This window comes from Xenopus tropicalis, chromosome 1 (genome assembly GCF_000004195.4).
Source record: "Xenopus tropicalis strain Nigerian chromosome 1, UCB_Xtro_10.0, whole genome shotgun sequence".
NCBI classification, from domain to species: Eukaryota; Metazoa; Chordata; class Amphibia; order Anura; family Pipidae; genus Xenopus; species Xenopus tropicalis.
This window is the reverse complement of record NC_030677.2, coordinates 88,508,817-88,531,326: the sequence shown is the minus strand read 5'-3', so window position 1 is coordinate 88,531,326 and position 22,510 is coordinate 88,508,817. Positions and strand designations below refer to the sequence as shown.

The window sequence follows — 22,510 nt, the reverse complement described above, 5'->3', positions numbered from 1 at the left end:
ACACCACTCTCCTCTTTCTACATGGAAAATTGTGGCCGCAGTCCCTTGCAGAAGTCAGCGCTTTGGTCAGAAATCAAGAAAAAAACAGATACAAACCTAGATTTCTCCCCAAAATCTCCATGGCAACTACTAAAAACTTACTAAACATCAATCTGCAAGTTCCCCTGAATAAAACGATACCCCATATGTATGGGTGCACATAAAGACGTGGCCACCAAATGCCCCAAAACAGGGGCAATGCATAAGGGCAATTTCAGTTGAAATTTTGGGGGCTGCGCTCTATGTGCACTTCCTGCAGTTTTTCAGTGTTAACCCCCCCTACCTGTGAAATAACCCCCACAATCTATATATTTCTGAAAAGTGCACACCTTCAGCTATTCAGAGACACCACTCTCCTCTTTCTACATGGAAAATTGTGGCCGCAGTCCCTTGCAGAAGTCAGCGCTTTGGTCAGAAATCAAGAAAAAAACAGATACAAACCTAGATTTCTCCCCAAAATCTCCATGGCAACTACTAAAAACTTACTAAACATCAATCTGCAAGTTCCCCTGAATAAAACGATACCCCATATGTATGGGTGCACATAAAGACGTGGCCACCAAATGCCCCAAAACAGGGGCAATGCATAAGGGCAATTTCAGTTGAAATTTTGGGGGCTGTGCTCTATGTGCACTTTCTGCAGTTTTTCAGTGTTAACCCCCCCTACCTGTGAAATAACCCCCACAATCTATATATTTCTGAAAAGTGCACACCTTCAGCTATTCAGAGACACCACTCTCCTCTTTCTACATGGAAAATTGTGGCCGCAGTCCCTTGCAGAAGTCAGCGCTTTGGTCAGAAATCAAGAAAAAAACAGATACAAACCTAGATTTCTCCCCAAAATCTCCATGGCAACTACTAAAAACTTACTAAACATCAATCTGCAAGTTCCCCTGAATAAAACGATACCCCATATGTATGGGTGCACATAAAGACGTGGCCACCAAATGCCCCAAAACAGGGGCAATGCATAAGGGCAATTTCAGTTGAAATTTTGGGGGCTGCACTCTATGTGCACTTCCTGCAGTTTTTCAGTGTTAACCCCCCCTACCTGTAAAATAACCCCCACAAACTATATATTTCTGAAAAGTGCACACCTTCAGCTATTCAGAAACACCACTCTCCTCTTTCTACATGGAAAATTGTGGCCGCAGTCCCTTGCAGAAGTCAGCGCTTTGGTCAGAAATCAAGAAAAAAACAGATACAAACCTAGATTTCTCCCCAAAATCTCCATGGCAACTACTAAAAACTTACTAAACATCAATCTGCAAGTTCCCCTGAATAAAACGATACCCCATATGTATGGGTGCACATAAAGACGTTGCCACCAAATGCCCCAAAACAGGGGCAATGCATAAGGGCAATTTCAGTTGAAATTTTGGGGGCTGCGCTCTATGTGCACTTTCTGCAGTTTTTCAGTGTTAACCCCCCTACCTGTAAAATAACCCCCACAAACTATATATTTCTGAAAAGTGCACACATTCAGCTATTCAGAGACACCACTCTCCTCTTTCTACATGGAAAATTGTGGCCGCAGTCCCTTGCAGAAGTCAGCGCTTTGGTCAGAAATCAAGAAAAAAACAGATACAAACCTAGATTTCTCCCCAAAATCTCCATGGCAACTACCAAAAACTTACTAAACATCAATCTGCAAGTTCCCCTGAATAAAACGATACCCCATATGTATGGGTGCACATAAAGACGTGGCCACCAAATGCCCCAAAACAGGGGCAATGCATAAGGGCAATTTCAGTTGAAATTTTGGGGGCTGCGCTCTATGTGCACTTCCTGCAGTTTTTCAGTGTTAACCCCCCTACCTGTAAAATAACCCCCACAAACTATATATTTCAGTATCAATTAGCAAGTTACCCTGAATAAAATTACACCCCATATGTCTGGTTGCACATAAGTACATGGCCGCCAAACCTGAAAATGCATAATATTGGGGCTGCACTCTATGCACCCCTTGCAGTTTTTTTACTTTAACCCCCCCCCCCCAAATAAACCCCTAAATTGTACTTTACTCACCTATTTCAGTTTAGCGGAGCATCTTTGATTTGAGTTCCATCTTTCCTGTGGTGTTATGATACCAGTTTTTTGCTTCTTCCTACACTACTTTAGAAATGACAAAATCTGCACCACATTTAGAAGGATATTTGCCAAAAAAATCCATAGTAATTTGGCCCATAAATGATGCAAGTGTCCTTAGAAGTTGCACTAAAGGTGCCAACAATAAAGCTTGGGGCATTAGCATCAGAGATAAAATTATGTGCACAATTACGTGCCGTGCAGCAGTCACCAGTGGCACACCAGTATTACACAAAGTTTTTATATTTAGAGAGCCACTGCAACTTGTGTAACCTAACCAGAACATACAGTAGATATTCAATTTGTACTACAAGCACAAAAAACCGTAATGTATCTGTCATCCTGTGCTCAAGAACCTTTGCAAAAAACTTAAGGCCTACACTTACAGTAGTTAAATGCTGCCCAGAAATACAAAGTAATATACAAAACTATGCACAGATAACTGCGCTGACAGGCATGCTTTTGAGGTGCCAGTAAAAGGACTTGTGGCATCAGCTTTAGAGATAAAAACATCTCATTGATTCATCACACACCACAAGTTTTATCATGCGCCCTGTCAGTCACCCAGCACCTCAGTTCGCTATACCAACAGCACAATACAAGTCCTACCCCATAACCAAAGAAACACTGCAACTAGCCTGAATAACCATAGCTCAAACACAAAAATCTGAATGCCCAAGAACAAGTCTAAACAACCACAAGCTACAAGCACACACTGTTTTTCTGACAACCTGTGCAAAAAACAAAATCACATACCATAAAACCCTACTTTACTAAAAAAAAAAAACTTTTGCCAATAATATGACACACCTTACCAAACTTTTCATCACATATATCTATAACCTAGTTATAAGTAAAGTACGGACCTGCCAGAATAGATAAACTCAATAAATAAAAAACAGCGTCACTTTGCCAGCACAGCTAAGTTTGGAGGCCTGCAACCTTGTGCATAAAAACCTAGAACATGCCAAGTCCACTATTCTGATATGCTAAATCCTTATTCCACCAACAAACCCAGAGAACCATAACCTACCTATAAAAACACAAAATTCAAGTCCTCTCATAGTGTACCACAGTATGGTACACTTCAAAACATGGGTGGAAACACAAAGCAGGCTTGCTAGGACACTTGGGACAATAATACCGGACATCTCGCCTAACACCCTTGGAACGGCAAACCTTACATTTTCTCTGGGCATATCTTTTATTAGGTGTTGGTGGAATTTGTGCTATAAAATGCTTACCCACCATTCGGGCAACATTGTCATTACCTGGCATGTCAGGAACCTCCTCTACATCACCAAACAACAAGGCAGGGAGCAACTGCAGCAAATAATTATAATAAGACAATCTGGGGCCTGGTACTGCCGCCTTGTAAACGACATAAGAATTATAAAGGGCCATTTGGATCATATAAATTGCTGCTTTTTTGTACCAGGCCCTGGTTTTTCGGGTGGCATTATAATAATTTTGTATTTGGTCGGATTTATCAACACCACCCATATGCTTACTATATTCTTTACTACACAGGGGCTTTGTTTTTGAGGGCCTATCGCCACTTCTGTGTTGGACAATCATGGTCTCATCGTGGATAGTAGTAAGCATAAGAACAACTTTGGTGTCTGAATATTTTATGGCCAAGAGCTCATTGCTTCTTAGAGCATGTACTTCTCCACGCTTCAGTTTCTTATCCAGCAATTCCCTGGGCAGTCCTTTGCGGTTACGGTTGACTGTGCCGCAGGCTGGGGTGTCCAAAGAATTTAGGGCTCTAAATAAAGGGATGCCTGTGTAAAAGTTATCCACGTATAAGTGGTAACCTCGGCCCAGCAGTGGAGTTATGAGCTCCCAAACAATTTTACCACTGGTAGTCAAGTCAGTGGGACAACCGGGGGGGTCCAAATTAGTGTCCTTTCCCTCATACAGCATGAAATAACTAGTGTAGCCCGTGCTGCTTTCACAGAGTTTGTAAAATTTAATCCCATAGCGAGAACGCTTACTAGGGATATATTGGCGAAATTTTAGGCGCCCTTTGAAGAGCAAAAGGGACTCATCTACACAGACATTTTGGGAGGGGGTGTAAACCTCTGCGAAGCGCTGAGACAGGCTATCTATAAGGGGCCTCAATTTATAAAGCCTGTCATAACCGGGCTCATTAGGGGCAACAGCCGTTGTGTTGTCGTTAAAGTGAAGAAACCGCAATAAAATTTGATAACGGTTTCTTGCCATAACGGCTGAAAAAAGAGGGATGGAAAGGACTGTATTGGTATTCCAGTAGGAAGCTAAAGAATTACGTTCTACGAGTCCCATTGCCAATGTAAGAGCCAGGAATCTTTTTATTTCGTTTATATTTGTGGGATACCATGCCTGGGCTCTTGAAAAACCCGGTAAAGGGTTGCTGGCAAGATACTGCTCAGCATACAAATTTGTGTAACGGACCATGTCCTGTAGGATGGCCTCTGTAATATAGAGATTAAAAAAATCTATAATTTCAAAATTAGTGGTGTCCACACTGAGGCCAGGGACTGCAGTGAAAGGGGGAATTTCAGGGACATAATTACAGGGAGGCCCCCACGCAGGCTCTCCAACTGCTGCATCAGTGCTACCCTCACCCTCTTCTACATCCATGGGTACATCTTGGGCACTACCACTAGCCTCTGCCTCTTCAGCAGTAAGCGTGCCACCACTACTAAACTCTGCGCTAACCGTGTCACTATCCTCTATCTCTGATTCCTCAGTAGAGTGGTCAGATGGCACATACTCAGACCCAGAATCGCTAAATTCCTCTGAGCTGGAGTCCATGCAATACCTAGCAGCTTCCTCTGTGCTGTAAAACCGTTTGGCCATTGTGCCAGAAATATACAGACAACTACAAATCTAGCAATCAGCAGGCAAAGTCAAAACAAGCAAGCAAAAAAAAAAAAAAAAAAAGCAAGACAACACTTGTAATGATGTAATAATGTAATAGGAGAACACTTGTAATAGGAGAAGCTAGAAAAAAAAAACTCACTGTAACCTTTTGATAAACTCAAGCCAGCAAGAGATGACCAGGAGTTAACCTTTGGCAATAGAAACTACCAGAACAATCTGAACTTAGCACCTCTGGACCTTTCTAGAACAACTGAAATCAAATGGAATAAAACCACTAAAAGCAATCAAAGAACAATAATTGCAATGAAATCGGTGGTCAGAGCCCTGGATCCACTAATGTCACTGCAAAAGCAACCTTTTTTGGGGCACTAAACACACAATAAAGAACAATGCAAAGATAAAACACCATAAAATCAGTAAAACCCAATAAAACCACCTAAACCAACAGAAGAACAATAATTGCAATGAAATTGGTGGTCAGAGCCCTGGATCCACCTATGTCACTGCAAAAGCAACCTTTTTTGGGGCACTAAACACACAATAAAGAACAATGCAAAGATAAAACACCATAAAATCAGTAAAACCCAATAAAACCACCTAAACCAACAGAAGAACAATAATTGCAATGAAATTGGTGGTCAGAGCCCTGGATCCACCTATGTCACTGCAAAAGCAACCTTTTTTGGGGCACTAAACACACAATAAAGAACAATGCAAAGATAAAACACCATAAAATCAGTAAAACCCAATAAAACCACCTAAACCAACAGAAGAACAATAATTGCAATGAAATCGGTGGTCAGAGCCCTGGATCCACCAATGTCACTGCAAAAGCAACCTTTTTTGGGGCACTAAACACACAATAAAGAACAATGCAAAGATAAAACACCATAAAATCAGTAAAACCCAATAAAACCACCTAAACCAACAGAAGAACAATAATTGCAATGAAATTGGTGGTCAGAGCCCTGGATCCACCTATGTCACTGCAAAAGCAACCTTTTTTGGGGCACTAAACACACAATAAAGAACAATGCAAAGATAAAACACCATAAAATCAGTAAAACCGAATAAAACCACCTAAACCAACAGAAGAACAATAATTGCAATGAAATCGGTGGTCAGAGCCCTGGATCCACCAATGTCACTGCAAAAGCAACCTTTTTTGGGGCACTAAACACACAATAAAGAACAATGCAAAGATAAAACACCATAAAATCAGTAAAACCCAATAAAACCACCTAAACCAACAGAAGAACAATAATTGCAATGAAATCGGTGGTCAGAGCCCTGGATCCACCTATGTCACTGCAAAAGCAACCTTTTTTGGGGCACTAAACACACAATAAAGAACAATGCAAAGATAAAACACCATAAAATCAGTAAAACCCAATAAAACCACCTAAACCAACAGAAGAACAATAATTGCAATGAAATTGGTGGTCAGAGCCCTGGATCCACCTATGTCACTGCAAAAGCAACCTTTTTTGGGGCACTAAACACACAATAAAGAACAATGCAAAGATAAAACACCATAAAATCAGTAAAACCCAATAAAACCACCTAAACCAACAGAAGAACAATAATTGCAATGAAATCGGTGGTCAGAGCCCTGGATCCACCAATGTCACTGCAAAAGCAACCTTTTTTGGGGCACTAAACACACAATAAAGAACAATGCAAAGATAAAACACCATAAAATCAGTAAAACCCAATAAAACCACCTAAACCAACAGAAGAACAATAATTGCAATGAAATTGGTGGTCAGAGCCCTGGATCCACCTATGTCACTGCAAAAGCAACCTTTTTTGGGGCACTAAACACACAATAAAGAACAATGCAAAGATAAAACACCATAAAATCAGTAAAACCCAATAAAACCACCTAAACCAACAGAAGAACAATAATTGCAATGAAATCGGTGGCCAGAGCCCTGGCTCCACCAACGTCACTGCAAGTTCAGCACCCAATAGCAATACAAAAGTTACAGTGCAATAAAAACAGAAATCAATTATGAAAATGCCAAAAAAACACTAAAATGCAACCAAATAAATCAGATAATTATAGAGCAAGATCAGAAATAAAGTTTTAGTAAAAAAAAAGACTGCCAAAGAAAGCAAAGAAAGAAAGAAAAGAAAAGAAAGAAAGTTTTTTTTTTTTTTTTTCCTAAGTGTAAGTGTGTGTGTAAGTGTATGTGTGTGCTTGGCAAAGTTGTAAATAAGTGTGTATGTGTGCAAAAGTGTAATAATGACAAAGATAGAAGAAGAAATGGAAAAAAAAATAAAAAATTTTTTAGACAGTTGAGATAAAATAAGCAAAATAAACAGTGGTTAGAGAGTTGTAGTTCAGCTCACACAATGCAGGCAGGCAATCAGGGCGACCAATCCAGCAGGAAGGCAGCAGGAAGGCAGCTGGGGGGCTCCAGCAGTCACACGTGCACAGCAGGAGTGAAGAGGCGACGCGGGGGCGGCGACATTTAAAGGGACAGCAGTGGACACGTCATCAATGCGTGTCCACTGCTGTCATTGGCTGAGGGACCGGATCGGCGGCGCTGGGGGACCGGATCTGTAAGTATGTCCTTATATGCTCGTTGCCTAGGGGGTTGTGCAGGCTTTACAAGCGCTGCGCTGCTTTAAAAGCGAGCGCAGCGCTTGTAAACCTGATAGTGCCATAGGACGTAGATTCTACGTTCTATGGCACTTTGGTCCTTTAGTGCCTAGGACGTAGAATCTACGTCCTATGGCACTAAAAAGGTTAATCTTGCTGCTTTTAGGGCCGCGTCTCTGTCCTTGAAATTTAGGAGTTTGAGGAGCATGGGCCGTGATGGTGGTGGTTTGCGGGCAGGTACTCTGTGGGCTCTTTCCACTGCAAAGTATGGGGAGAAGATTTCTGATCCTAGTGTGTCCTTTAACCAGGATTCGATGAATGTAGCCACATTTTGGCCTTCTATTCCCTCTGGGAGGCCTATTATGCGCAGGTTGGACCTCAATTGTCTGTTCTCTAGATCGCCCACGTGGGCTATTAAGTTAGCCTGTTTCTGCTGTAGTTGTTGCACTTGCCTTTGTAGTGGAGAAAGGTTGTCTTCGATGGTTCTGCTTTGGATGTCCATTCCCTTTGCATGTCTTGCCGTAGGAGTGATAGGTCGACCCGCAGCTCGACCTGTCATAACAGTGGCAGTTGTGTATAAGGCAGCTTTGGAATCGACTATTGCTGACATAAGAGTTTGTAGTGTAGGTTTGGCGGGTTCGGTTGGTAGTTGCGGCGGGTGCGTCTGGGGTTCAGAAATTGTGTTTTCACTCTCACCGCCGCCATCTTGGACCAGCGTTTTAGAGAAAAACTTTTGTACGTCGTCAGATTTGGCTTTGGGAGGATTCTTTGGAGGCATCGCGGGGGTTTAGGTTGTATACTGTGTTGTGTGGTTTCAGGATTTTGGGCTTGGAATCACGGCTAAATTCCTCAGAATGGAATTATAGCGGGAGCAATCTTTCTGTGCGTCTGTCTCCGTTCATATCCTGCCCACGCCCCAAAAGGGACATATTTTAACTTCTACTGCCAAACTTCTGGATTCGCTTTTCTTTTACATACAAATTCCAGTTGTGCAACACACATTACTTTTGAATGCTAACCTCAACTGAGAAGATAATAATTAAGGTTCACTGGACAAAGGAATTCTAGCCATCACAAGAAATGTGCCAAACGTTAGGCCCGGTTCACATGGGTATTTTTGGAAACAGTATATTTTAGTCCATGGCTTCAATGTTTTCAAAGATTTTTTATTTATGCATTTATAACATAAAACAACAATAAACATTATGACTTTGGTTCTAGAGGCGTTTTCATGTTTAGGATATACACAGTACATTTGTTTAATTAATCAGTAACAGGCTACTGTTCAAACTTCTGTTTGCTGAGGGGGGAGGAGTTTAGGATTCCCGGTGGAGGTTCACATTCCCAAGGACAAGATCATATGGTGCTATTCTATAGCATAAACCGATCGTCCCCATACCTTGTCATATTTTTGAGGGCATCCCCTTGCTGTGTAAGTAAGTTGTATGAGTGGTAGAAGGGCTTTAAGCAAATTGAGCCAGCTGGCAATTGTCGGGGATGTCGTCTAGAACCTGGTCCCAAAAGTGGCATATATGTGGACATAACCACATTAAATGAAAATAGTTGGCCTAGGGGGCACCACATTTAGGGATTCCCATGCAATATAAACGTAGGGGGGTCCGGTGAAGCCTATGAATGGTTTTGAGTTGGATTAGTTTGTCTCTTGTAGAGTTCAGATAATCGTAGGCCCTGTCTGTTGCTTCATCCCAATCTTCATTATCAAGCTCCGGTAGGTCTTGACGCCAAGCTTTTTGAGCTGTGAGAAAGGGAGATTGGAGGGTAGGGAGAAGCAGGGAGTATAGTGTGGTGATCAGCTTTTTGGAGGAGGGGTTTCGAAGGGTGGTTTCAAGTTAGTAAGCGACAGGCGACAATGGTTCTTTGGATATGGTGTCGGAAGACCTGTTGGAGTTGTATGTATGAGAACCAGGCTAACAGCTCTCCAGTATCTGTGTGTCTAATCTGGTTCCTGGGTAGCAGGGCCCTAGCATTTATCATATCTCCCAATGTATGTATACCCCAGCAAGGCCACACTCGGTATGGGGCTATTTGTTGGAAATTGGGTAGGTAGGAGTTTCCCCATAATAGCAAGCCTGTGGATAGGATTGGAGCCTTCAGTATATATGTAAGTGTAGAATCTTTTGCCATGCTTTGTAAGGTGTCACAATGATTGGGTGATTAGTTTGGATATCTAATAGTTTTCAAAATGGGATATATTTCAGTGACTCCATTGAGCTAGCTAAGGTTGCCTGTAGTGAAATGTTGGGGTTGGTGGGATCAGGAAAGAACACCATTGGACATAGTAAACCTGTGCAGCTAGGAAGTAGAATTGCCAGTGTGGAAGACCTAGGCCGCCCTCTGTGATTGGTGCTCTAAGCTTGGCTCTGGAGAATCTGTGAGGTTAGTTGGCCCACAAAAAGGCAGTCTGTGTTTTATCTAGAGAGGCAAATAATTTGGGTGGGATGAAAATAGGTGAGTTGTGGAAAATATAGAGGAATTTAGGAAGGAATATCATCTTTAACAGGTTGATTCTGCCCCAGATAGATAGAAGGAGATTGGCCCATACCAGCAGTTTTTCTCATGGTTTTGAGAATGGGGTCTAAATTGTTGGAAATAAAGTCTCTCAGCTCCTGGATGCCCAGGTATTAAAACATATTAACTCATTGCAATGGAGTAGGAGGGAAAATTTTAGGCTCAATGTTCTATATTTTTGGGTCTATAGGGAATACACTGGATTTGTCCCAGTTGATTCTCAGGCTGGAGAAGTACCCAAAATGCTTAACTATGTGTAGGACTGTCTGTACTGAAGCACCAGGGGAGTCCAAATACTTACTGTATTTGGACTCCCCTGGTGCTTCAGCGTAAAGTGATATATGTTCCTCCACAGCCCCCAGTTTGAGATGTGGTATGACTGGGGAGTGTTACATAGTAACATAGTAAGTTGGGTTGAAAAAAGACATACGTCCATCAAGTTCAACCATAATGCCTATATATAACCTGCCTAACTACTAGTTGATCCAGAGGAAGGCAAAAAAACCCCATCTGAAGCCTCTCTAATTTGCCGCAGAGGGGAAAAAATTCCTTCCTGACTCCAAGATGGCAATCGGACCAGTCCCTGGATCAACTAGTACTAAGAGCTATCTCCCATAACCCTGTATTCCCTCACTTGCTAAGAATCCATCCAGCCCCTTCTTAAAGCTATATAATGTATCAGCCAGCACGACTGATTCGGGGAGGGAATTCCAGAACTTCACAGCTCTCACTGTAAAAAATCCTTTCCGAATATTTAAATGGAACCTCCCTTCTTCTAAACGAAGTGGGTGCCCTCGTGTCTGTTGGAAGGACCTACTGGTAAATAAAACATTAGAAAGGTTATTATATGATCCCTTTATATATTTATACATAGTTATCATGTCACCTCTTAAGCGCCTCTTCTCCAGTGTAAACAGACCCAACTTGGCCAGTCTTTCTTCATAACTGAGACTTTCCATACCCTTTACCAGCTTAGTTGCCGTTCTCTGGACCCTCTCTAACTCAATAATGTCCCGTTTGAGCACTGGAGACCAAAACTGAACAGCATATTCTAGATGGGGCCTTACCAGCGCTCTGTAAAGGGGAAGAATAACCCCCTCCTCCCGTGAATCTACACCCCTTTTAATACAGCTCAAAACCTTGTTTGCCCTTGCAGCTGCTGCCTGGCATTGCTTGCTACAGCCAAGTTTATTATCTACAAGGACTCCAAGGTCCTTCTCCATTATGGATTTGCCTAGTGCAGTCCCATTAAGGGTATACGGGGCTTGCATATTTTTACATCCCAGGTGCATGACCTTACATTTATCCACATTAAATCTCATCTGCCACTTAGCTGCCCAGATTGCCAGTTGGTCAAGATCCTGCTGCAGGGATGTCACATCCTGGATAGAATTGACTGGTCTGCAGAGTTTTGTGTCATCTGCAAACACTGATACATTACTCATAATACCCTCCCCTAAGTCATTTATGAACAAATTAAACAAAAGTGGACCCAGTACAGAACCCTGAGGGACCCCACTGAGAACCTTATTCCAAGTAGAGAATGTGCCATTAACAACCACCCTCTGTACCCGATCCTGTAGCCAGTTTTCTATCCATGTGCAAACGACTTCACTAAGACCAATAGACCTTAGCTTAGAAAGCAGTCGTTTGTGGGGAACGGTATCAAATGCTTTGGCAAAATCCAAATAGATTATATCTACTGCATCCCCACTGTCCAGCTTCTTACTTACCTCATCATAAAAAGCAATTAAATTGGTCTGACATGACCTGTCCTTCATAAAGCCATGCTGATTACTGCTCATAATGGCATTCTCCACTACATAATTTTGAATGTGATCTCTTAACAAGCCTTCAAATAACTTGCCCACCACGGATGTCAAACTTACAGGCCTATAATTGCCAGGCTGAGATCTTACTCCCTTTTTAAATATGGGAGTGACATTCGCCTTCTTCCAATCCCTAGGTACCATACCTGATGAAAGAGAGTCTGAGAATATCAGAAACAAGGGCCACTGCAATTCTGCCCCTAGCTCTCTCAGTACCCGAGGGTGTATTCCATCTGGCCCAGGTGCCTTGTTTACATTTATCGTGTGTAACCCTTTAAGCACCATATCCTGTGCCAACCACTGTGTAGTTGGAGCTGAGGCAACAGTGTAGCTATTGGGTGGGACTTGGCCCACTGGTTCCTCTACTGTATACACAGAAGAAAAGAACTGGTTAAGCACATCTGCCTTTTCTGTATCCGCTGTAACCATATTGTTATTATAACTCAATGGGGCCACACCCTCAACCTGCATCTTTTTACTATTAATATACTTAAAAAACTTTTTGGGGTTAGTCTTGGCCTCGGCCGCGATGCGCTCCTCATTTTCTATCTTTGCCTTCCGGATTGCTGTTTTACAACACTTGTTATAGTGTTTATAATCATTAAACGCATCTACTGTCCCCTCTGACTTATATTTCTTAAAAGCTTTCCTTTTTTTCCCTATTAACTTCTTTACCTCAGAGTTAAGCCACATAGGGTGATTCTTAACACTTCTACTTTTTCTTATTAATGGAATGAATTGAGAACAGTAATGATTTAATATTATTTTAAATGACAACCATTTTAACATAATCAAATACCAGTGCCCATCTGAATTTGGAGTTTAGGCCTCTGATATTCCAAGAAAGTAACTTAAGTAAACCCTTCATCTTATTAATATTAGCAGAGAGAAGGGCAAAGGGCTTATACTGGATGTACCAGTGTCATGTGATATTACGCCAGTGAACCAAAACATATAACAAATGGCAACAAAACTATAAGGAAACACCACCCCAAAAAGACCCATCCGACCTGACCTAACTTGGCAAATATTGATCCCTTTTGTGAAACGTGCTCATGGAGAGTGAATAGCTCATGTTTAATGTAAAACAATGAGATGGCACAGGGTTCCCTTGTGCCGATGTTCACAAGTCCAGGGTGGTTTCCAGCATGACTTTGCACCACAGGTTTTAAGGTTATGGAGATCATAACCCCTAAGTATAGGGTTGCTGTGTGTCCGCCCATAGCGTGGTGGGAGCTCTTAATATAATGGCATTGTCTAGAGTTACATTAGTACAGAGTAGTACTCCTAATGTCACACAAAGTGTTACGTGCTGTCAAGTAGCAGTGGTGACGTAGCCATAGTGAGAGCACTTCCTCCCAATAGTTTTGGCAAAAAGATTGTATTGTATGTGTCCAGTGTATGGAAATGTCAGTGGTATGAAGTTCAAGAGTTTGGCCCTGGTATGTTACGAATAGGCAGTCTCACCTGTCATACTGGCAAGTTACATTTGTTACCCTTTCGTAGCTGTTAGTTTTGGCGATTGGGACTGGCTCTGGGTGATTGAGGTCCCTAAGTATCTAGCCAGTCGCTGGCCTCTTGTGGCATCTGGAAGAAGAGGGCATGGCTTCATTGTTTTCAGTTGGTATTGTGGGTCTTCATTAGGGTAGGGCACATAAAAGGGGGTAGTTTAGGTCAAAATAAATGTTTAGTTTGATTTTCACAGCAGCCATCCTGATAACAGTTTCAGCTGCAAGCTGGAAATAGGTAGTAGAAAAATTAATCATTTAAAAAATAAATAAAATAATGAAGACCTATTGAAAGGCTTCTTAAAAGAGACACATGTACAGCATGCTTTCATTTTATGTAAATGTAATCTTCCTCTTTAATGCAGAAAAGGTAGACCTTTATTCTTTATTTGGCAGTAATATCTATTCCTTTGGCACAAACTAACAATATGCGTTTTGCTTTCACAGGATGTAGGTATTTCTCCAGAACAGCGGGATGAAGTGATCCTATGGCTGGCTGAACTGAAGTATCAGTTCCGTGTTTACCCAGAAACACATGCTCTGGCCATCAGTATTTTGGATCGTTTTTTGGCTGCAGTAAAGGTATGCATATATGTCATACAGATGCTAGAATTTCATATTGAAGTCATATTTTGCAAAAACTGCTAGGCAACCTCTCTTTTTCAGGACTGTTGTTTTGGTGCAAATGCTTATACTCTGGAGTTTTGTTACTGTCAGTTACAAGTGATCAATTATTTATTGCAGTCATTTACATGTATAAAATACTGAACATTTAATGTAATGTTATGTAATAGTGGAACATCACAGTTAAAGTGTCTGTATTACATAGACATGGTAAATAAATCCATAATAGTGGAAAAACAATCCTAAGGCGATGAAAGTAAAAAAAACAATGCACGTACTAATTGTAAACCTTAAAAGAACTATATTTGCAATGTACTTCAATTAAAAATTTTGTACCGTTTTTTAAAATAACCAATTCAGTGCATCTGACTTCACTGTGCGTCTCCTCTCCCTCCTGAAGCTGCTTACAAGAATCCTTTCCCGGCTGGCCAGCCAGACTCGCAAGAAAACAATCAGGACTTCTCTGCATTCCGAAGGGCAGGGAAACACAGTGGGGTTGTTTCATTTGTTTATTTATCTAGTTATCTAGGTTATCTAGCTCATCTCAGTCAGAAACAACCTTGCTCTTCTTCCCTGCCCTTCGAAATGCAGAGCAGCACCGAGAGTTTTCTTATGAGCCTGGCCAGCCGGGAAATGATTCCTTTAAAGTGGACCTGTCACCCAGGCATAAAAATCTATATAATAAAAGCCTCTTTCAAATTTAATATGAACCCCAAACTCTTTTTTTTTTTATTAACACATCCATACCCATTATAAAAACATTTAAAAATCCCAACTGTCAATCATATATTGCTTGCCCCGCCTCTATGCCTTAGGCATGGAGGTGGGGCTGGCAGTTACTTTCACTTTCAATTCAGAACTTCTTAGATGTTGCTGCACTCCTCACATCACCCCTCCCTTCTCACAATGTAATTTTGTAACCAGTGCATGGACATGGGCATCAGGTCCCCCCATATTGGCACAGAAATAAGATTTTGACAGGATGCAAAGCTTCCCTTAATAACAGTGTCCACAAAATGGTGCCTGTCTGCTTGCTGCAATTCCTGTGAATTCCATGGATGAAGAAAATAAGATTAAACTAATTTATATGGTGTAAGTGAAGTTTACTTTGCTTGACAAACACAATTGAAAACAATCTGGAATTATTTCTTAGGGTGACAGGTCACCTTTAAGCAGCTTCAGGAGGGAAAGGAGACATACAGTGAAGTCATATGCACAGAATAATTTATTAAAGAAAGAAAATGTCTAATTCAAGTATGTTGAAAAATGCTTCTTTTTATGTTTACAAACAGTACATGCAATATTGTCTTTCTACCATTATGGATTTATGCATCAGTTACCATCATGTACAAGGTACTGTATTATTATTATAGAAAATTAAATAATGTCAGCTGTGGCATTTGGGGAACTTTGGCCCAGCTTTGGACATCAATCAGATGGGCAGTAGATTTCAGTGTGGTACATAAGAGTGTCCAGAAAAGTTCTGCATAGCTGCATTCTTACAAGAGCGCACCCCATACAAGGTGGTAGATGGGGCAGTTTGGCAGATGGGAGACTCTCAGAGGGGACCACACAGGGAGATTAGTCACCCTGCGATTAATCTCCTGTGAATGCTTTCTTACCGGTAGTAAATTGGCAGTAGGAAAACATGTCGCTTCGGCTTTTCAAAGTAGCCTGAAGTTGCCTTGCAATTTACATTACTGCCAGTAAACATTCAGAGGCGATAAGTTGCCACGGCTGGAGGAGGTTTATTGCAGGACAACTAATCTCCTCATGTGTCACTGGCCTCAGATCACATTTAGGGCACAGTGACAAGATGTAGGAAATTAGGAAGGATGCCTTCCCATACTTGTACGCCTGTCTTGCCCTGTTGTAATTCTCTATACCATTTTATTTTTATCATAGTATTTTCTTAAGTAACATCTTAGTGAGCAAATGGCAACATTAAAGGAAAACTATACCCCAAACAATGTAGGTCTCTATAAAAATGAATTGCATAATCAAGCTCATATGTAAAACCCTGCTTCATGTAAAAAAAATATTTTCATAATATTGCTATTGGGTACGCCTAAATAGAAAATTGCCATTTTAAGAATTAAGGGCCGCCTCCTGGTAGCCAATTAATGGACAGAGTTCTGTCTTTTGCTTCCATACTTCTTCCTGTTACAGAACTGCATTATTTCTGGTCATGTGATCTCTGAAGGAACACACAGACCATCACTTAATGCTGAATCAAGGGAAAGGATGTAAAAGGGAAATATTTACAATATTCCAGTTTGGCAAGATTCTTTAATAGGTCACTTAACCTATATGAGTTGGTTTTGGATTATTCTGGGGGTATAGTTTTCCTTTCAGTTGTCGCCTTCTGTTTTTTTTCACATTTTTGTTTCTCAACCACCAGGCTCGTCCAAAATACTTAAGGTGCATTGCAATAAGCTGTTTCTTTCTTGCTGCCAAAACCATTGAGGAAGACGAGGTAAATCTGTTTTGCCACAGCCACTTCTTTCTAATGCCAAAGTACCATATAAAAATGATTAGCCAAATGATCAGTAGATATATAATTTGTGCCCATACCATGTTTTTAAAATTAGAGTGAAACCTAAATTTTACATTCTGTTTTTAAGGTTTCCCTCATTTTACACAGTTTTTTGTGGTCCCACCAATATATTTATATATTTTTCTGGTCCCCTGAAAAACTTAAAATGGGGGTTCTTCTGCATAGTCATATTTCATGGATCAACATTACAGAACCACTGCTTTAAAAAAAAAAAAAAAAAAAAAATCCAAATGTATATAAGGCTTGTTGTTTTTCAGGCTGAGTTGTTTTCCAGGCTTATACCAAATGCTATAACTGTAAATAAAAAGAGAAAGCTTCCCAGGATTTTGGGGGCATTACCACATTTATATTGTATTCACCATATAACAATGTCTAGATGACCACTTATTGCTTCAAATGTAGTGTTATTAGCACATTAAATGGGACAGTACCCCAGTAACAATTTCAGTCAAGCCCTCCCAGCAGCGATTCTGAGCAGCAGCCCTGATGCCACCCCCAGCGCATCACTAGTGTAGAGCCAAATTTCCCTTTAAATTAAAAGCAATTTGGCTTTTAAAGTTACCAGAGGCTTTTTGCTGCCATTGGTAACCGGCCAATTAGTGCCGCCTGAGACAAGGTTCTCACCTTGCTTCATGGCAGGATTGGCCCAGAGCCCTCCTGTAATATACTTATGGTGGAATTTAGGTTTGGTTTTGGTTTTTTTAAACTGCTGTTTCAAAATTGTCAGTTATTCATACATAAATATACTATGATATACACATATCAATAGTAGTTGCCTCTTACCGCAACAGGTGAGACTACAATCAGATTTGCTGTAGGTTTACATTTTTGTCTTCACCAACATAAAGTATATGGTTTCTTTATGTTTCAGTTCTGTCTTTAAAGTTCTGTATTGTGTTTGAGTGATCTACTGAAATTAGCTTCTTTATCTCACAGCGGATCCCGGTGCTCAGAGTCCTGACCCAAGGCAGCTCGTGTGGCTGCTCTCCAGCTGAGGTTCTCAGAATGGAGAGGATAATTCTAGATAAACTTAACTGGGATCTTCACACAGCTACGCCTCTGGATTTTCTTCACATTGTAAATACACTGATGTGTTTCTAAATTAAGTATGGCTTATGGTCCAGATCTGATGTGAGAGTATTAAGCTTTCTTAAGTGAACTTCTTTGCAGGTGAAAAGCACTCTTAGTACAGGTAGCACACAAATAAGAGTTTACCGAGATTGCACAAAGAATGGTCCCTATATTCCATATGCAGAGTATATGAAGGAAAGAAATGTAGTAAAGTACTGATAGTAAGCTTATTTGGGCTGGACCCTCTTTACCTTGTATCGATAATTAGCTGTTTTGTATGTAAATCTGTATGTTCAGCGTATGCACCCATTTATTGTACAGCGCTACAGAATATGTTTACCCTTAATAAATACCTGTTAATGAATACTGCAAACTACCAGAGGGACAACCCACCAACGGTTGCAGAAATATTTCTTCTAGCATGGTTGAACACTCAAAAGCTGTTGAGGGTTTCTAGAAATTTAATAGCAGCTGAAAGTCAGGTTAGACATTGTGGTTTTGTATCATTTCCAGTTTGGACCATGGATAGGGTCCAAGAACGTATGTACAGTAAATAATTTGTCTGGGATTATTGGTAATAAACATGTAAACCACACAACACCTATTTGTGAGTTATATATGTGATATATATAATATTTCTGTATTTTTTTTTTCTTTAACCTGGAATTTAAAATTCTGCCTACCAACTACAAAACAAAAGGACAGTGAGGTTAAAGCATGCTGAGATATGCTCCAGCAGATATTTGGGTAATTTGCCGACAGATGCACTGGGCCACATTAGGCTGATTTGATAAATTATGTGTTCCTCACTAAGGGGATTTTTAACCTGCCTGTGATGTAGCAAATTTTCAGCCATGCAGGCCCTCATGAAGGCCCAGTATCAACTTGTTTATGGCCAAGTGTACTTTTTTCATTGTCATTATGCATTTGTATTACCTTTAGTTCAGGCCCCCTAGTTTCAAAGTGATGTAAAAAAATAACACCACACTCCCAGTCCCTTCAAAAATAGATTAAGATTGCTGTTATCTTTTTATGTAATGTCACCCCTATGTCACATTTTCTTTTTTTTTTTTTTTTTTTCAGTTCCATGCCATGACTTTGAATGCCAGCCCTGAGTTGTTTGACAGAATACCTGAACTGAACCCATCTCAGCATGTAGCTCTCTTGACGAGGCAACTTTTGCAATGTATGGCATTTCACCAGCTGCTACAGTTTAAGGGCTCCATGTTGGCACTGGCACTCCTTAGTCTAGAAATGGAAAAGCTGCTTCCTGATTGGCTTGCTGTTACCATAAAACTGCTCCAATTGGCACAGGTAACCATCACTACTTGCCCATATGCAGTTATGGAATCTGTTATCTAGAATGCTCAGGACCTGGTGGCAAAATGTTCAAAGGTTATTTTAGAAGATTTAAGGTATGCAAGGTTTGCCTGTATGACAGATTCCACAAAACCTACCTTGCTACAGAAAACTATAGGTAATATTAGGCTGGCAATTGTATCTTTGCATTGCAAACTCCTCTTGTAATTGCTCCTCCTTAAAGGAAAACTATACCCCAAGGATGAATACTTAACAGATAGTTTATATCATATTAAGTGGCCTATTAAAAAATCTTGCCATACTGGAATATATATATATCAGCAAATATTGCCCTTTTAATCCACCATTTAGTGATCTATTTGTGTGCTCTCTCAGAGATCACAGGACCTGAAATAATGCAGCTCTAACTGTAACAGGAAGAAGTGTGGAAGCAAAAGGCAGAATTCTGTCCATTAATTGGCTGATGTGACCTAGCATGTATGTGTAACTTGGCTTGTTTGTGTGCATTGTAAATCCTATGATCCCAGGAGGCAGCCCTTAATTCTTAAAATGGCAATTTTCTATTTAGGAGTACCCTATTGTATTGCACATACTACTAAAAAAGTATATTTTTATGAAAATGGTTTATTTAGATGAAGCAGGGTTTTACATATGAGCTTGTTGATGTGTTATATTTCTGTTTTATTTACCTTGATGTTGTCATGCCCTATGTCTACTAAGTACTAATCTTCTTCTACTGTGTTTGTGTTGGTCTCACACAGATGGATAGTGCTCAGCTGTTTTATTGCCGGGAAGTAGCAGCACATCACCTTTCTCTTCTGCAGCCTCCCTTGCCCCCCAATGCTGTATACATCTACAGTCCCCTCAAGCGTACCCTGGTGTCCTACAACAGAGGAGCTTATATCCACCCTTCCACTGTAAAGGAACCAGGATTCCATCCACAGGGCAATTGCATATCAGGAGCTCTGATAAAGGGAGCGTCTGTCCTCTACCAAAGTCTGGCAGCTCCAGCTGTCTGCAAACAGGCCTCCACCAAGAGGAAGGTAGAGCAGATGGAAGTGGATGACTTCTATGATGGAATCAAGAGGCTATACAATGAAGATAGCTCTGCAGATGTTGTGGGCATGGAGATAGTGGCATGTAGTAGTGGCCTATCCAGGTCAGAGGGCAGTCTGTCCCCATGCCCACAATTACAAGCTGTGTCAGTCATGTAAAGTCAGCACTTTACTTGGCAGAAGCAAGTACCAGACCAGATTCCTTTGACTCTGTGCTGGTGGAGTAACTTCCAATATGGACCTCTCCAGCAATAGGGTTATAATGTCACACAGGCCATGCCTTAACAGGCTACAGTAGAGGGCTACATCTCTGCCTGTTTTCTCATGCTGCTAAACTAAGCTTCATCACTAAAAAAAAAAAAAAAAAAAAAAAAAATACTGAAATTAAACACATTTGAAGAAAAAAAAAATGCCCAAAAACAGCAAAAAAAAAAAAAAGTAGAGAAATTGTTTAACATTATAGTGTTGTCAATGTCATTGTTTTATGCTTGTACAACTACTGTAAGCTGTGCCGCTTAGGGCGAAGACACACAGAGCTACTAGTAGCAGCTACTTGTCGTGGCTACTAAAATGGATAATGCTGATCATTTACTGATAACAGTCTCTACGTGTGTTTTAGCAGAGGCAATTCTCAGTATTATCTATTGTCTATGGCAGGGTATTTTCTGGCGTTTAGTAGCTGTGACAAGTAGCTGCTTCTATGTAGCTCTGTGTGTCTTCACCCTTAAACCTACCCGTGGAGCTCTATTTAGATCATTTCCAAATATGTCCTGCACTGTTATCATCTCTGCTTTTTTTCTTGCTAATTGATCTCCCCCCCCCTTTCCTTTAAAGGAGAAGGAAAGGAAAAGTCACTTGGGGGTGCCAAAATGTTAGGCACCCCCAAGTGACTTGAATTGCATACCTTTTACCCCGGGGCTGGTGCCCCTGTAGAGAGACGGAAAGAACAGCCCGGGGTATCTGCAGCCATTCATTCTTCCTGCTTTGTGAGCACGCACAGTAGAGTGAAAAGCCGAACTTTAACAGAGAAGTCGGCTTTTCACTCTACTGTTCATGCGCTTATTGTGTTAGTCTTAGCGAAACGGAGGCGGAAGGAGGAAGCGCATCGCTCCAGGTACCCCGGGCTGGTGCTGTTTTCTCCTAGCGATTAAAGTCACTTGGGGGTGCTTAACATTTTAGCGCCCCCAAGTGACTTAGCCTTTCCTTCTCCTTTAAGCTGGCCATACACGCACCGATAATATTGGAAGAAACCTCGATAAAATATATTGTCAGTTACAATGCCATATCTAAATACATGATTTTGCACAATTTTGGGCTTTCCTGTTAACTTTATTCACCGTCTCTGTACTAAGAATATTGCTGGTGCTTGTGAAATTTGATTATAATTAGTCATAGAAAATTCTATTATAGAATCTTGCAGTAATGTCATGGTAAGCTGTCAGTCAATGACTATTACATTCATGCGAGTTGACATTTAAACACAAAGTTTAGCCGTGTTCTCACCAAAAATTACAAATATCTACCTATTTTGAATTTTAAGCCATTGACACCATTACAATAAGTTATCTAATAGCAAGCTGAAAACAATAGATTCTTTTTGTTTATGGGAAAGTGTTATCAACTTTTCTCATTAACTACATAAATAATATGTTACAAGTAACTATCTGTTTTTAAAGCATGTGTGTTCCTTATTGTTTTCTTTTCTGTTGTTATGATAGCCTTCATTTGAAATCTTAGCACAGTCTGTATAAGGCATGGCCAATGGAATCATTGTCCCTTTATCAAGTTATTCTGGTTGCAATAAACAATTACCCAAGTACTTGTTTCTTTGGATTTATTTTTCTTTTTGAAACTGATACAAGCTCATACCGAAACTGTCATTGTCACCCACCACCATAGTTTTAATTGTTGTTAAATATCTGTTATTTATATAGCCCTGTCACATTTTCTCATTGTTTCACAGAGATTATACATTATTTACATTAGTCCCTGCCCCATCACGACTCTATCACGTTCTCACAACTTAATCAAGAACCAATTAACTTGCCTGAATGTTTTTATTTAACATTGTAGCATAGTAAGTTAGGTTGAAAAATGACATTCGTCCATCAAGTTCAACCATAATGCCTAAATATGACCTGCCTAACTGCTAGTTGATCCAGAGGAGGGCAAAAAAATCCCATGCCTCTCTAATTTGCTGCAGACTCCTGGATCAACTTGTACTAAGTGCGATAGCAAAAGAGGAAAAACAGGGTTATGGGAGATATCCCATAACCCTGTTTTTCCTCTTTTGCTAAAAGCCATCCAATCCCTTCTAGAAGCTATGTAATGCAGTGCTGTACAAGTTTTGTGGTGCCATCTCTGCCTGCCCTTAGCTTCCTGTGTGTGCCATACTCTGCCTACCCTTAGCAAGT

At 40.7% G+C, this 22,510-nt stretch overlaps 1 protein-coding gene across 5 annotated transcripts in view; it reads left to right on the top strand.

The window, feature by feature from the left end:
* Positions 1–21,915, top strand: part of ccni (cyclin I) — a 77,006-nt gene extending 55,091 nt beyond the window's left edge. For 2 of the 5 annotated variants that reach the window (XM_012959260.3, XM_031897685.1), the window contains 5 exons: positions 13,917–14,051; positions 16,495–16,569; positions 17,587–17,727; positions 18,805–19,035; positions 19,803–20,446. In XM_012959260.3, the coding sequence (XP_012814714.1) occupies positions 13,917–14,051; positions 16,495–16,569; positions 17,587–17,727; positions 18,805–19,035; positions 19,803–20,255 (1,035 nt within the window). In that variant the 3' untranslated portion in view covers positions 20,256–20,446. Of the gene's footprint in view, positions 1–13,916; positions 14,052–16,494; positions 16,570–17,586; positions 17,728–18,804; positions 19,036–19,802 lie in introns of all 5 variants that reach the window. The other 3 variants (XM_031897691.1, XM_012959253.2, NM_001005690.1) reach the window with 3 other exon arrangements.
* The last annotated feature ends 595 nt before the right edge of the window (positions 21,916–22,510 follow it).